Source organism: Podarcis vaucheri (assembly GCF_965113315.1).
Source record: "Podarcis vaucheri genome assembly, chromosome: 4".
Lineage (NCBI taxonomy): Eukaryota > Metazoa > Chordata > Lepidosauria > Squamata > Lacertidae > Podarcis > Podarcis vaucheri.
Window position 1 is genome coordinate 4,174,945 of NC_138762.1, and position 15,530 is coordinate 4,190,474.

The window sequence follows — 15,530 nt, forward strand, 5'->3', positions numbered from 1 at the left end:
GGACCCCAGTCTTTCCCCTTGCCAAGTTCTGAAGAATTCGAGAGCAGTTCACTGTGTTTGTTGCCCAGTACAGGATCAGGTTTAAAGTGCTGGTTTTAACCTTTAAAGCCCTATACGGCCTAGGACCCTCGTACCTACGGGACAGCCTCTCCTGGTATGTCCCACAGAGGAACCTACGGTCTGCAAATAAAAACATCCTGAAGATCCCAGGCCACAGAGAGGTCAGGCTGGCCTCAACCAGAGCCAGGGCTTTTTCGGCCATGGCCCCAATCTGGTGGAACACTCTGTCACAAGAGACTAGGGCCCTGTGGGACTTGACATCTTTCCGCAGGGCCTGCAAGACGGAGCTGTTCCACCAGGCCTTTGGCCAAGGCACAGCCTGACCCCCTCCATTGGTAATTCTTCACAGAACTCTAGCCCAATGGTTGCCATCAATTTGATTTGAACTGATTATGTAATGAATTGATTTTAGAATGCTGTATTATTTTACTGTTGTTAGCCACTCTGAGCCCAGCTTTGGCTGGGGAGGGCGGGATATAAATAAATTATTATTATTATTATTATTATTATTATTAGAGAGTAAGGGCGCCGTAATGTCCCAGTGATGAAGCCAAAGTTGTGTTTGTGATTAGCCTGCTAGAAGGGGACACCAGGCTGCTTTGCTGCTTCTGCTCTCACATGACACTGCTTGTCACATGACACCAACCACTATCATTTTTGTCTCAGCTATCGTGTCTTCCACCTCAAGAATCCTTCCTTGGGTCTAATCTTGAATTAATACATAAAACCACCCTCTCTCTCTCTTATCTGACAAGATGAATTCTTGACCTACAAAGGTCATCACTTCAATTTGTTGGCTCTTATCCAGCCCGTTATCGAGGCAAAACACTGCTCCAGAGCATTGACTGTCTCACCTACATATGTCAAGGAGGAGAACTGAGTGTCACCAGCAAATTGCTGACTACGTGCCCCAGATCCCTGGATAACCCCACCTAGTGGTTTCATGTTTCTTAGGGGATAAAATCAACCCCCAAGGAACCCCACCTTGAAGTCTCCATGGGTCAAAGAGCACTTTCCAAGCATCACCCTGTGGAGATGCTCATCCACAAGGGACCAGGAGCACCACAAAGCGGCGTCACCCACCCCAAACTCAGACGGAGGACACCATGGCCAATGGTGATGGTATTATTATTATTATTATTATTAATTTGTGTACACCCATCACCATGGCAAGCTCTGTGCAAGGACCAGGACCCAGGACCAGGTTCTCAGATGGGCCATCAAGATCTTTTGAAATGTTAACACCACTATCCCAGGTGAGGCCCACGCTTAGAAAGGAAGCTTAGCCTGTATTTTTCCACTGGCCCCCAGTCTTCCCTCCAGTACTCCAAATACAGTGGTACCTCGCAAGACGAATGCCTCGCCAGACGAAAGGGTTTTTGGTTTTTTGAGTTGCTTCGCAAGACGTATTTCCCTATGGGCTTGCTTCGCAAGACGAAAACGTCTTGCAAGTTTGTTTCCTTTTTCTTAAAACCGTTAATAGAGTTGCGACTTGACTTCGAGGAGCAACTCATAGCACGCGGTGGGGTAGCCTTTTTTAAGGTTTTTGAAGACTTTGGTGATTTTTAAGCTTTTCCGAAACCGGGCTTCGCAAGACGAAAATATCGCAAGACGAGACAACTCGCAGAACGAATTAATTTCATCCTGCGAGGCACCACTGTATCAAATTCCTACTATTTATTAATTTCAAGGTTTATAACACCATGTAATGAAGGCCTCCAGTGAGCCTTCCCCAAATTGGGAGCCGCTGCAGAAAAGGCCTGCTCTCATGGAGGAGGCAGACAAAGAAGGGTCTATGACAGGGGTGTCCAAACTTTGTTCAAAGAGGGCCAGAATTGATGAAGTGAACATGCGTGATGGCCAACCAAAATCATTGACCTTCTTTTTAGCATTGAAGTTGTTGAGCTTTTGGGGGGGATTTTACCCCAGGAAATAAACTGCCACAGCAGCTGGATTAAACAGACCGGTGGGCCAGATTAGGCCCCCGGGATGGACTTTGGACCAGCCTGGTCTAGGATGACGATGGTAGGGTCCGGGTTGGTTCATACAAGTGTGAATGCTTTGAAGCGGACCAAGCAGCCTCTTGCGAGTGAGAAGGCTCCTAGGGAGCTTTCTCAGTTGCTGGTGTAACCCCTCCACTCCACTCGTAGTAAAAGTATAAAGAGGGAACCGAAAGAATGAGCACACTAACTCCAATACTGGGATGAAGAAAATGGGAAATATTTGCTCTTGTTCTTGTGTGTGAGAGAGCAACCTCAGTAAAACTCAGAGTGAATAGGATTTCCACCCTAAGTCTTAGAAATGTTAAGAAAAGTTTTGCCATAGGTTTTGGAGTTTTAAAGTCCACCCCCCCCCCCCGCATGTTTAAAATTGGCTTTGGAAACTTCAATTCTAAATTCAGAAGCTGCTGCCTAACTTTAAATGCAAGCGTGCTTAATTTTCTGACGATGTCTTCCATGTTTCCAAAGGAGAGAAAATTCTTCTAAGAGGCCGTGAAGTTGGGTCTGATCAGACTAAAATAGACGGGAAATTTCAAGAAAGAGGAAAAAATAACATTGTGTTCATTGTTTGAGAGAGGCTGGGAAAATGCCATCTCCATGTGGTGGCAGTAGCAGCAGCGGAGGGAACTTGCATAAATGATGGAGGGGGGAACCAGAGAGATGGCTCTGTCCCACAAGGCCACACAATGAGCCAAGGGAAGAACATGGCAGTTGGTATCAGAATCTTGAGAGGTGATGTGTCATTTGTCTACTTTTCATATGTTCTATGTTTTAAATAGAAGGCTGTATATTGTCTCCCTGCTTATTTAACTTATATGCGGAATTCATCATGCAAAAGGCTGGGCTGGATGAATCCCTAGCCGGAATTAAGATTGCTAGAGGAAATATCAAGAACCTCAGATATGCAGATGACACAACCTTGATGGCAGAAAGTGAGGAGGAATTAAATAACCTTTTAATGAGGGTGAAAGAGGAGAGCGCAAAATATGGTCTGAAGCTCAACATCAAAAAAAGAAGATCATGGCCACCGGTCCCATCACCTCCTGGCAAATAGAAGGGGAAGAAATGGAGGCAGTGAGAGATTTTACGGAGCCAGAGGGGCAGATCTCCCCCTAAATCCATTTTAAAAAAATAGAAATCTGAGGTTCTGCCAAGCGAGAGAGGGCTGAGCTGGGTGGACTCGGCTTGGCAAGGGTTAAAGGGAACCGAGCTGCCTTCCTAGAGAGGCCAGGAAGCAAGGGGGGGCCAGGTCCTCCAGAGCCAAGGCCCCTCCCTCCCCAGTCCTTTCCTGCTAGGAAGTGGGGGGGGGGTGTTGCTTTGGGGTCTCTCCTGCAAGGGCTGCCTCGCTGCCCCCTCCTGGGATCTGGTGAGTCTCCTCTCTCTCTGGGATCTGGTGAGTCTCCTCTCTCTCTGGGATCTGGTGAGTCTCCTCTCTCTCTGGGATCTGGTGAGTCTCCTCTCTCTCTGGGATCTGGTGGGGGTCCCAGGGCTGCAGCAGGGGAGGGGGCCTGGGGGGGGCCTGATCTGCTCCTGCAGGGGGGGGGGACCCCAAGTCAGGGAGGAGAGGGTCCTGCCAGGGAGGGGCCAGGTCTGCCACGCTCTCCTTCCTGCAGATCAGAGGGTCCCAAACTCATTTGCCCCCCCTTTCAGAAAAGATCTCCCTTCTTTAAACAAAGGAGTCCCTGGGACTTTAACTCTGTGTGACGTCGCTCAGCCTCATTGCACAACAGAGGAAACATCTGCAAATGGTTTCCCAAAGCTGGACGAGGAGGTGGACTAGCCCCCCCCCCCAAAAAAAAAAGGTGGGAGAGGAAGGCCAGGAATAAAGAGAGGGATCCCAGCCCAGAGTCTGGCTGCTGCATTGGGGACCAGTTTCCCAGTGTCTCCCAGGGCAGCTCCCCACGGAGGCCACTGCAGCAATCCCCTCGCACCCAGAGCAGGGCATCCCAGGACCACATCCTCTCTCTCCCAAAGGGATTGTTGCTGGCAAAGCAGCCGGAAATGGGCGCTGCTACTTACTGAGCCTCCAGGGACCTTGGCATCAGTGGCTGTGCGTGTGTTAAGCCATCTAAGAGAATAATCATAATAAATTAGCCGCCTAAATTTCAAAGGAGGTGTATTTGGCCCCACCCACTTGGCCCTCAGGGGGTTGGCCAGATACATACCTGGCCCTCAGAACAAAGAAAAAGGGACCCCACCCCAGGAGTCTGTCTTGAGAGGGGCAGAGAGTCCAAGTTCAAGAAAGGAGACAGAAGCAGGGGAGTGGGGGTGGGGGGAGAACAACTCCTGAGGACCCCCAGGTGAGGACCCCCACTAGAGCCAAGCATCCATTATTCACAAGATGCAAATGACTCCCTTGTCAGTCAGTTCTGACTTCATGCATTGACTGGATGGCAGGAGAAACCAGACTGATTCTTCTCCCAGAAATTCTTCTCCTTCCGTTGCCTCCACATTTTGCATTGCAATCTTTCTTCTAGGAGAGCTAGAGGCTGCCTCTTCTCCTCCTCTTCCTCCTCCTCCTCCTCCTCTTTCTTCTCCCTTTTAAAAAGGCCCTTTCCACCTGGTCTAGGGGGTGAGGCCAAGACTCACCCAGCCCTACTGTGTTAAATGTGTATTCTGTAGTTGACCACCTTTGTAATGTTTTATTTTGATATCTTTAAGAGAGTATTTGTTTCCTGTTATGTTGCTTTGACTATAGTCTATATATTTGACTTTCTTTACCTTGCTTTATTTCTCTTTTATTGATTTTGTGGGATGTGAAACTGCAGTCAAGTAGAAGATTCCTACAGGGGACACATTAGGGGATGTTTTCTACCACTCAGGAGAAGACGTCCTGTTTCCTCCTGAGCTGGGACAGGCTTCCACTACATGTGACTTGAAGAGGGTGCAGTCTGTTGTACCAGCATGGAGGAGCACACGGCCTCCATCTTCTGATCAGTGTGTCTTCTCCATTTTGTATGTTGCTGTGTGTTTGGGGAAGTGACTCTTTAGTGGCAGTCATTTGGGACTAATTTCTTTATGGAATAGTTCTAGTTGTTATGTAACCTAAGCCTGCCTTCAGGGATATGTCTGTGAACGTGAATAAATCTGTGAGTAAACTACTTTTATATTAACGTGAATCAGATTATTGTGCTTATTCATTTAAAAGGGATTGGAAGGGATCTTACCAGGAAGTTATTTTTAATAGTAAGAGTCAGATGAGTGAGCAACAAGCTGATCGCTGCGTAATCTAAAAAAGGGGGATGTATGGAACTAGAATATGGAACTTGCTAGTGCATGTTAGGAAGCATATCATTCAATAATATATCTTCTTCTAACTCCCCAATTATCCCCACAGATTTAATATGCTGTAAACCGCGTTGAGATTTCTCTTTAAAATATAAACTGTTATAGAAATTTAAATAAATAAAATAGCTTATGGTTTGGGCTGTGGTGCAGTCCAGCCCTGGTTCCCTGCAAGACTCATCCATGCTTGCTCAGGGAACCTTTTTCTTCTCCTGATATTAGACAGCTTTTGTAACTGAACCATGTATTTGCTTTGCAGGATTTGCTAGCGCCTCTCCTTAAGACAGACAGAACTTGGCAGAAGACCAAAGGCTTCCTTCCGATCTCTCACAGGCTTCCTGAGAGCACAGATGGATGAGCGAGGCTCAACTTGCCCTGGAACAGAAAGAGGCCATGCCATCCAAACTGGGAGCAGTGGGGAGTTCTGGGAAAACCCAGTGCAGAAGATCCTGGGTGAGGAGGACACCCTCCGCTCAGAGGTGCAGAGCCAGCAGTTGAGGCAGTTCTGCTTCCAGGAGGACAAAGGACCCCGAGAGGTTTGCAGCCGACTCTACCACCTTGGCCGTCAGTGGCTGAAGCCAGAAAGGCACACGAAAGCTGAGATGCTGGACCTGGTGATCTTGGAGCAGTTCCTGGCTGTCCTTCCACCAGAGATGGAGAGCTGGGTGAGGGAATGCGGAGCGGAGACCAGTTCCCAGGCGGTGGCCCTGGCCGAAGGTTTCCTTCTGAGTCAGGCAGAGGAGAGGAAGCAGGTGAGAGAGACTTTCCTCTGGATACTCCCAAGGGGCTCCAAACAGGACAGAAAACATCCCATAATGCTCTACTGATGGCTCATTTTTTTTCCTGGGAAGCCATCCATGGAATGAGTTCTGACACCCTTAAAGCTGTTGGCCCTGACATTCATTTTTTATTTTTTTAATATGTATTTTTATTAGTTTTCCAATATAATACTATACAAAACAAAACATCCAATTTATCACCAACATCTTTTTTTTTTACTTCCATCAACATGTCTGATAATTCTCCGTCTTGATCACTTTTTTTTTAATGATATTTATTGAGAATTTTAAAATTACAACAAAAAACAAAGAGAAAAAGAAGAAAGAAACAAGAAAGAAACAAATAACAATTAAACAATGCAAATCGATAAAAGTCAAAAGCAAAAAGCAAAAACAAAGCACATAGCACATCAAAATCAGAAAGCAAAAATAAACCACAAAAATTTAAAAACAGATCCAATATTCCCAAATCCTTAACTGTCATTACCTTATTTCATCGACCTCCTCACACCTCCCTTTTTTGTATTCTGGTTCTTGGTTGTCACAGCAAATCCTTTCCATTTTTCATAATATTCTGTCATTAAAATACCTTAATCTATTTTAACCTTATCTTAGCATAAAAAACCCTAAAACTTAAATCTTATTTATACCAATTTCTCATAACCATAGCATATTCTTACATAGTTCTTTTTAACATTTCTGCTAAAGCCAAATAATTTCATTCCAACATTTTTCTAATACTCATTAATTTTAGAAAACATTCCTAAGTAGAATTTTTAAAACTTTCTTCCAATCTTCATCCAGCTTCTCTTCCTCCTGGTCCTGGGTTTTGTCAGTCCTTTCTATCCCATCCATCTAGCTAGTTCATTAACCTGGTAATCTTATGTCCGAGGCCCTTAAGTCTCTTCCATGTCCCTTCCGCAGCTCTTCTTCATATTTATACCTGTACTTTACTTTGTCTCCTGCTCCTTTCACTCGTGGGAACTCCAGCTTGACAATGCTTTTGACCCTTCTAGCTAGATGGATGGGAAGAAAATTTGGGGGAAAAATTATTAGGATTGTTTTACAAAATTGATGAATGTTAGAAAAATGTTGGAACGAAATTATTTGGCTTTAGCAGAAATGTTAAAAGAATTATGTAAGAATATGTTATGGTTATGAGAAATTGGTATAAATAAGATGTAAGTTTTGAGTTTTAGGATTTTTTTATAGTAAGATAAGGTTAAAATAGACTAAGGTAATTAACGACAGAATATTATGAAAAATGGAAAGGATTTGCTGTGATAATTAACAACTAGGATACAAAAAAAGGGAGGAGTGAGGAGGTCAATGAAGGAAGGTAATGACAGGTAAGAATTTGAGAATATTGGATTTGTTTTTAAATTCCTGTGGCTTATTTTTGTGTTTTTTTTATTGTGCTTTGTTACGTGTTTTGTTGTTATTTTTTGATTTTGACTTTTACTAATTTGTATTGTTTGATTGTGGTTTGTTCTTCTTTTGTCCCCCCCTTTCTTTTTCTTCTTTGTTTTTCCTGTAATTTTAAAATTCTTAATAAATATCATTTTTTTAAAAAAAGTTTTTGGTAGTTTTCCTTCTTTAGTCCTACCTACTGCTCTTAATCTGTCCATTTCCATTGAAACTACTCCATTCATATCACCCATTATTATAATCTTTTTATCCAAATATTCAAATAACTTTACCATTTGGTGCATATATTCCGACAGTTATCAATTTTTTTGCCCTGCCATTTGACTTGTACCGCTATAATTCTGCCCTCTTCATCCTTGAAGATCTGTTGAGCCTCTAATTTGTTTTACCACCCCTCTCTTCTTGCTTTTGTTAGATGAAATAAACTCACTTCCTAATTTTTTATTGATTAAAATATTTGTATGTCGTCTCGCCACATGCGTCTCTTGCAGACAAGTAATATCCAAATTCTTTTGCTTTAAATATTGTTCGATTTTATTTCATTTTTTTATCGTTCATCCCATTCACATTCCATGTCCATAATTTCAGCACCATGATGTTTTTTCTTTTAAAGTCCAATTATAATAAATTCTTAAATCTGTTTCTCTACTTCCTCCTCTTCTTCTTCTTCCTCTTCTTCTTCCTCTTTATCCTCTCTTTCCCTTCCTCTTTTATCTTTTTTATCTCTCCTTTCTTCTTCTTCCAACTCTGAAGAGTCTCCCCTGCAAGCTCCTGCTTCCGCCGTTTCCGCTTCATCTTCTTCTCTCCCCAGCTCTTTGTATCTTCTTAGAAACCTGTATGTTTCATCTGGTTTTGTAAGCTTATTTTTTCCCCCTCATAAGAAAATGATATCCCCTCTGGGAATTCCCACTTAAATTCAACTTGGTTTTTACTCAGAGATTGCACCAGGTGTTTATACTGGTCTCTTTTTTTCAACAGATGAAGTGGAACGTCTTTAAAAATCATTATATAATTTCCATCAATATTCAGTCTTTTCTCTCTGGTTTTTTTTTTTTTTTTTTGTAAAATTAAATTCCTCATTTCTCTGTCTTTAAAGATAATCAAACAATCTCCTGGAAATTTCTTTGCTCTTGTTGTCCTCATCTTAATTCGAAAAGTGTTTTGAATTGTTTTTGTTTAGCGACCTCTTCCACTTCCATTTCTAACCATTGGGCAATCTCTGACGTCAGTTTTTCTTTGATCATTTCTCCCTGAACCTCGGGCACAGATCTCAGTCTCAAATTTGTCTCTCTTTGCTGTAGTTCATTCATTGCAATTGCGTCCTATAACTCCTCCTGTGCCTTATTAACTTCTGACACCTCAGCCTTAATCTTTTCCTCCTCTCTTTTAACCTCTCTCATTTCTAATTTTGTTCGTTTCATTCCTTCCTCCAAACTTTGTGTTCTCTTGGACATATCTTTCATTTGTCCTTTTAGTTCATTAACTGTTAAGTCTATTTTTTTAACTGTGACATCTATTTTTTTGTCCATCTGTTCTAATTTTGTCTCTAAATTTTCTCACTTTTTAAAATTTCTGATTTAATTTCTGCAAACATCTTTACTATTTCCCCTTTTAATTCTGACTCTTGCCTTGAACTTTTTCTTTCCACCGGTGTCGCCCCTTCACTTTTGTTTTGAGTATGAGACATTCCTAATATTAAATATTAGCTTCTTGCCACTTGTATGGCTAATCCAATCCACGCTCCAACAGCCAGGGAGTTAAAATATCCACTTATTACAATAGCCTTCTTGCCACTTGTTTGGCTATTCCCAATTTCCCGACAAAATATCCACAAAAAAATAAATTATAAAGAGAAATCCCAAACTCCAAAAACAAGCCTGTAAGAAGAAACAAAAGACAAAAACTTAGCAAAGGAAGCAGACTTTATAATCCACGAAAGGGAAGGGGAAAAAAGGGGAAGAAAAAAAATCAGAAATGTCCAAATATCCAAATATAGTCCACTAATCCACTCCAAGTCAACGTCCTTAAAGTTTTTATTTATATCGGAAAGAGAAAGAAATTCCCCCTTTCCGAGAATTAAAATGACGCTGCTTATTTTCCTGCGTCACAGAAATTGAAGCAAAAAAGAAGGGGGGGGGGAATACAGTCTCCAAGAAAAAGAGAAGCACTCTCAAAGTCCCATAAGTCACAAAAATAACAAAAATGACGAAAGAGAACAGCCTCTGTCTTCTAATAACTTTACCATTTAATCCATCCCTCCACCATAAAAAAATAGAAGGTACATCAAAGGTCTTAGAGGCACTAATTGTCTGTTACGCAGATCTTTTGTAATCCAAAGTAGAAAGTACAAAGGTCCATTTCTGACGTTCCCAGAAATTTCACAAAAAAGACTGTAAAAAAAAGGCTTTTTCAATTCCTCATCCCTCTTAGCGTTAATTAAAGCTCCATAAAAAAGATTTCTAATCGCCAAAGTAAAATCCGTTTGAATTAACTTACAGTTTTGTCCGTTCTGTGAATCCCTCCTGTGTATACTTAGAATTCCAGACGAGGCTGACCTCCTTTTCCCCACCTCGTCCTCATCAAATTGTCTCCAATTGTTATTTTGATTTTTTAATCCTTTTAAGTCCTTTTAAATTTGAATTCTTAGTGTTTGAGAGCCAATCGCTTCTGCGCACAAGCTCGGGGCTTCGCTCCTGGAGGATAGTAATGGCTTCCCACTGCCTGCCTTTCTATCCCGCTGCTTTCGTCGCCTCCAAAGGAGGTTACCTGGCGCCCGGGGGGATCGCAAAACGGCCGTGCCGGGATCCTGCCCCCTGGATCTCCTTCCAGGGGTGTTTTGGGGGGCTGCGGCGCCCTTCCAGACCCCCTTTTTCCTCCCAAGAGCTGGATTCCCTCTCCAGAGAGAAATCCCGCTTGTCTTCACTCCTGCGATCAGCCGGAATTCTCTCTGACATTCATTTTTTAATCCTTCTCCCCATTCTCTCTTTTGAATCCTTGTCTCTTTTTCAGGGAAAGGATCTCTTTGCAGAAATGCACCAGATTTCTTCTGAGGCAGAGAGGCCTCCGCTGGACACCGGAGAGAGGCAGCTGGGTAAGGAGGGAGGATTTTTGTCTCTGTTTAGTCTCATTTTGTTGGTTTTCCAACTCATCAGAGGAGGGAAGATATATTTTTTCACACATAACATCTCTAATGCACCCAAATATCCAAATGCACTAATCAGGCGATACTTTCTCAAAGGCCCCTCTGTAGTTTGAGATGCACTGATTTACCTGTGAGACAAGAAGGCAATCTGGGCCTCCCCCTTACCTTTTTCCTCTTGCAGGTGACAGAATGATGCCCGCAAGACCTCTTCAACCATCTCTGAATGGGGACAGAATGGAAGCAGCGGCTGTGGAACCAGATCAGGTCAGGGGAAGCTGCCTTGTGGGGACAGAGGCCAAAGGGTGGAACAATGTCCTAGCTCAAGGAGTGGTGGTGAACAACACTGTTGTCTCATAGGAGGACATTCCCCTTCTTCTTTTAGGGTCCAGTATGCTTTGAAGATGTTGCTGTTTGTTTCACGGATGAGGAGTGGGATTTGCTGGATCCTGACCAGAGAGCTGTGCATAAGGAGGTCATGGAGGAGAATCGTGGGATCGTGGCCTCTCTTGGTAAGGCTCCTAGTGGAATCATAATATCAGTTTTTAAATTCAAAACTCCATATGTAACGAACCTCATATATTTTCACAGACCTCAACAGCGCCCCCTACAACACTGGATATTACAATACCCCCCAAAAAAAAACCTTGAATAGTAAATTACTGTTATTTTCTGTGAAGGTTTTTCCTCCAGTTGCAGCTTATTAAACAAGGATCAGTCTGGTCTCAACTCCCCAGACCCTTTTGACTGTATACTTCAGAGTTGTTAGGGAAGTTGATGTAGCTTCTGTCAGGTTTTCAGTTTTTGTTTTTCCTCCCGTCAGTCTTTGGTTGTCCAAAGAGAAGACTGACATTGGAAACGGAGGGATGCCATGATGGAGCCAAACAAAATCCATTTGAGAGAAGAGCCAGGCTTGTCGAATCACAGGTTCCCCAAAGGATGTCAGTTGATCCCCGTTAATTAACGCACCCAACCCTTCAGAAAACCATCCATCTAACCTACTTGTGTTATTCCTCTATTACCAGAGTTAACAAGTATTCTTCCTTAATTTCTCCCTGAGGCGCTAATCCATTAATCTTCATTGCAGATAGTGATGGACTGGAAATCAAGAACAAGGGTGACCATGACAAAATCCCCACAATGGAGAAGCTGTATAAATATCATGAAAGTGAGAAAAGTTCCAATTCCACTTCCCATCAAGGAAATCTCATTAGGAAGAAACTCTATCAGTGCATAGAATGTGGAAAGAGCTTTAGTCAGAGCTATTCTCTCACTTCCCATCGGAGAATTCATACAGGAGAGAAACCATATCAGTGTGTGGAATGTGGAAAGAGCTTCAGGAAGAGCTCCGATCTCACTTCCCATCAGAGAATTCATACAGGGGAGAAACCCTATCAGTGCGTGGAATGTGGAAGGAGCTTCAGGAAGAGCTCCGGTCTCACTTCCCATCAGAGAATTCATACAGGGGAGAAACCCTATCAGTGTGTGGAATGTGGAAAGAGCTTCAGTTTCAACCACCGTCTCACTTCCCATCAGAGAATTCATACAGGGGTGAAGCCCTATCATTGTGTGGAATGTGGAAAGAGCTTCAGTCAGAGAGCCCATCTCACTACCCATCAAAGAATTCATACAGGGGAGAAACCCTATCTGTGTGGAATGTGGAAAGAGCTTCGGTCAGAGCTCCTCTCTCAGTTTACATCAAAGAATTCATACAGGGGAGAAACCATATCAGTGTGTGGAATGTAGAAAGAGCTTCACTGATAGCTCCTCTCTCACTAAGCATCAGAGAATTCATACAGGGGAGAAACCCTATCAGTGTGTGGAATGTGGAAAGAGATTCACTGATAGCTGCTCTCTCACTTTCCATCACAGAATTCATACAGGGGAGAAACCCTATCAGTGTGTGGAATGTGGAAAGAGCTTCACTCACAGCCAGAATCTCAGTTCCCATCAAAGAATTCATACAGGGGAGAAACCCTATCAGTGTGTGGAATGTGGAAAGAGCTTCAGACATATCTCCTCTCTCACTTCCCATCAAAGAATTCATATAGGGGAGAAACCCTATCAGTGTGTGGAATGTGGAAAGAGATTCACTGACAGCTGCTCTCTCACTTTCCATCAGAGAATTCATACAGGGGAGAAGCCCTATCAGTGTGTGGAATGTGGAAAGAGCTTCACCCGCAGCCACAATCTCACTTCCCATCAAATAATTCATACAGGGGATAAGCCCTATCAGTGTGTGGAATGTAGAAAGAGCTTCACATGTAGCTCCTCTCTCACTTCCCATCACAGAATTCATACAGGGGAGAAACCCTATCAGTGTGTGGAATGTGGAAGGAGCTTCAGGAACAGCTCCGATCTCACTTCCCATCAGAGAATTCATACAGGGGAGAAGCCCTATCAGTGTGTGGAATGTGGAAAGAGCTTCACATGTAGCTCCTCTCTCACTTCCCATCACAGAATTCATACAGGGGAGAAACCCTATCAGTGTGCGGAATGTGGAAAGAGCTTCAGTCAGAGCTCTGATCTCACTTCCCATCAAAGAATTCATACAGGGGAGAAACCCTATCAGTGTGTGGAATGTGGAAAGAGCTTCAGTCAGAGTACCAATCTCACTTCCCATCAAAGAATTCATACAAAGTTCCCCAAACCCTTCATTATACAGCTTTCAGTGCCAGGGAAAAACTCATTTCCTTAACCAGGCCTTTGGCTGATTGACATCTAATGCCCTTTTACAATGTGGTGGGGAGGTGGGGGTTACAGGATTTTTGGGGGGTGTTTTGTGTTTTCATTGTGTGGTTTTATGTTGTAACCATCCTGAGACCTGTGGGTATAGAGAATAAGAGCCAACTCTTAGAGTCTGAGGGCTCTTTGCCCCCCGATAATATATTTGAGGGGGCCACCCCCCAGTTCATAGGAATAGCCATTCAAATGGCATGCTTGCACCGCATCCTGTGACTGTTTAACAAGTCAAGCTAGATAAATTTTTCTTTTTCTTTTATTGGATGGAGTTACAGATTGTTTCTCAGGGGATTGCTGTGGTAATAGCGCATCTTAATTTCAGTAAGGTTTTTGACAAAGTCCCCCTCGATATTTATGTGAGGAAGCTGGTAAAATGAGGCTGAACTAGGTAACTGTTAGGTGGATTTGACTGACCAAACCCGAAATAGTCTTCCTTCATGGTTCCTCCTCATCCTGGGGAAAAGTGACAAGAGGGGTGTTGCAGCGTTCTGTCCTGGGCCCGTTGTTGTTCAATGTCTTTATAAATGTCTTGGATGAAGGAACTGAGGGGATGCTCATCACATTTGCAGATGACACCAAACGGGGAGCGGAGGCCAATGTGGCAGAAGGCAGAATCAGATCAAGGGCAGGAATAGTACCACTTTATTCTGCCTTGGTCAGGCCGCACCCAGAATACTGTGTTCAATTCTGGGCACCACAATTTAAGTATCTTAAATTTTGTTTGCCAGGGGAAATCAAGAAGGTGGGGGAACACAATCCATATTCCTTTTATAACACATGGCAAATGTTTGTTGAATATATAAATTGTTAAAACTGTTGCAGGAATCCACCCAACACTCACCCAACACTTTCCTGCTTGGCAGGGGGTTGGACTCGATGGCCCTTGTGGTCTCTTCCAACTCTATGATTCTATGATTCATGGGAAAATGTATTGTGGTCTTTTAGAACAGGCATCCCCAAACTTGGCACTCCAGATGTTTTGGGACTATAGCTCCCATCATCCCTAGCTAACAGGACCAGTGGTCTGGGATGCTGGGAATTGTAGTCCCAAAACATCTGGAGGGTCGAGTTTGGGGATGCCTGTTTTAGAATAATGAAATGAAACTTTAACAAATGACATGCTGAAAGTCTGAAATTCCATCAGGACAAGTTACTTTTTGTTTACTGTTGTAACTATTGCTTTCTGTACCATGAAGATAAAGAAAAATAATGTTTTTTAAAAAGGAGATGGGGAAATGATGTATACTATTCCATGAATCTGCTTGCATGTGTTGAGTTTTATTTGGAGACTGTAACTCCCAGTAATTTCATTATCTGTATGTGTTTCTGTGTGTTCAGCACACATGATTGCAGGTGAGACTGAATAAAACACTTCATCGGAAAAATTAGAAGCATCTAATGTTCCCTGGACTCAGAGCGGGCTCAGAGCGGCTTACAAGCAATAATAAAAACAAGATGAATGATTGCAACTTAAAAACAAAATTAAAATACAACATTTAAATATTGAAACATTAAAATATTAAAATGTAGCCTCATCGCAGAAGGAGAAGGAAAGGAAAAAAGAAAGAGAGGGAGGGAGGGAATCAAATTGGCTCCAAGCCAAAGGCCTGGTGGAACAACTCTGTCTTACAGGCCCTGCAGAAAGAAATCAGATCCTGCAGGGCCCTGGTCTCATGAGGCAGAGCGTTCCACCAAGTTGGGGCCAGTGCTGAAAAGGCCCTGGCTCTGGTTGAAGCCAATCTAACTTCCTTAGGGCCCGGGACCACTAGGGTGTTGCTATTTATGGACCTTGAGGCTCTCCGTGGGGCAGACCGGGAGAGGCAGTCCCGTAGGTATGAGGGTCCTAGGCCGTGAAGGGCTTTAAAGGTCAAAAGCAGCACCTTCAATCTGACCCTGTACTCCACCGGGAGCCAGTGCAGCTGGAAAAGCACTGGGTGAATATGCTCCCATGGCAGGGACCCCGTGAGGAGCCTCGCTTTCTGCACCCGCTGGAGTTTCTGGGACAGCTTCAAGGGCAGCCCCGCGTAGAGCGAATTACAGTAGTCAAGCCTGGAGATGACCGTCGCATGGATCACTTTTAGGGCAATGCATGGTGCT

The 15,530-nt window shown here is 43.5% G+C and overlaps 2 protein-coding genes across 11 annotated transcripts in view; one reads left to right on the forward strand and one right to left on the reverse strand.

Moving 5' to 3' along the window:
- LOC309530363 (uncharacterized protein) overlaps positions 1-15,530 on the reverse strand; it is a 215,866-nt gene that overhangs the window by 139,396 nt on the left and 60,940 nt on the right. The window lies entirely within an intron of this gene.
- LOC309530330 (uncharacterized protein) overlaps positions 1-15,530 on the forward strand; it is a 64,640-nt gene that overhangs the window by 13,711 nt on the left and 35,399 nt on the right. Inside the window, exons 1-4 of one of the 9 annotated variants that reach the window (XM_082219188.1) lie at positions 3,306-3,426; positions 5,605-6,097; positions 10,562-10,643; positions 10,876-10,958. The exons of 1 other annotated variant lie outside the window; for it this stretch is intronic. In XM_082219188.1, the coding sequence (XP_082075314.1) occupies positions 5,696-6,097; positions 10,562-10,643; positions 10,876-10,958 (567 nt within the window). In that variant the 5' untranslated portion in view covers positions 3,306-3,426; positions 5,605-5,695. Of the gene's footprint in view, positions 1-3,305; positions 3,454-4,619; positions 5,150-5,604; positions 6,098-8,740; positions 9,831-10,561; positions 10,644-10,875; positions 10,959-15,530 lie in introns of those variants that run through there. 7 more of the 9 variants (XM_082219187.1, XM_082219178.1, XM_082219185.1 and 4 more) reach the window with 7 other exon arrangements.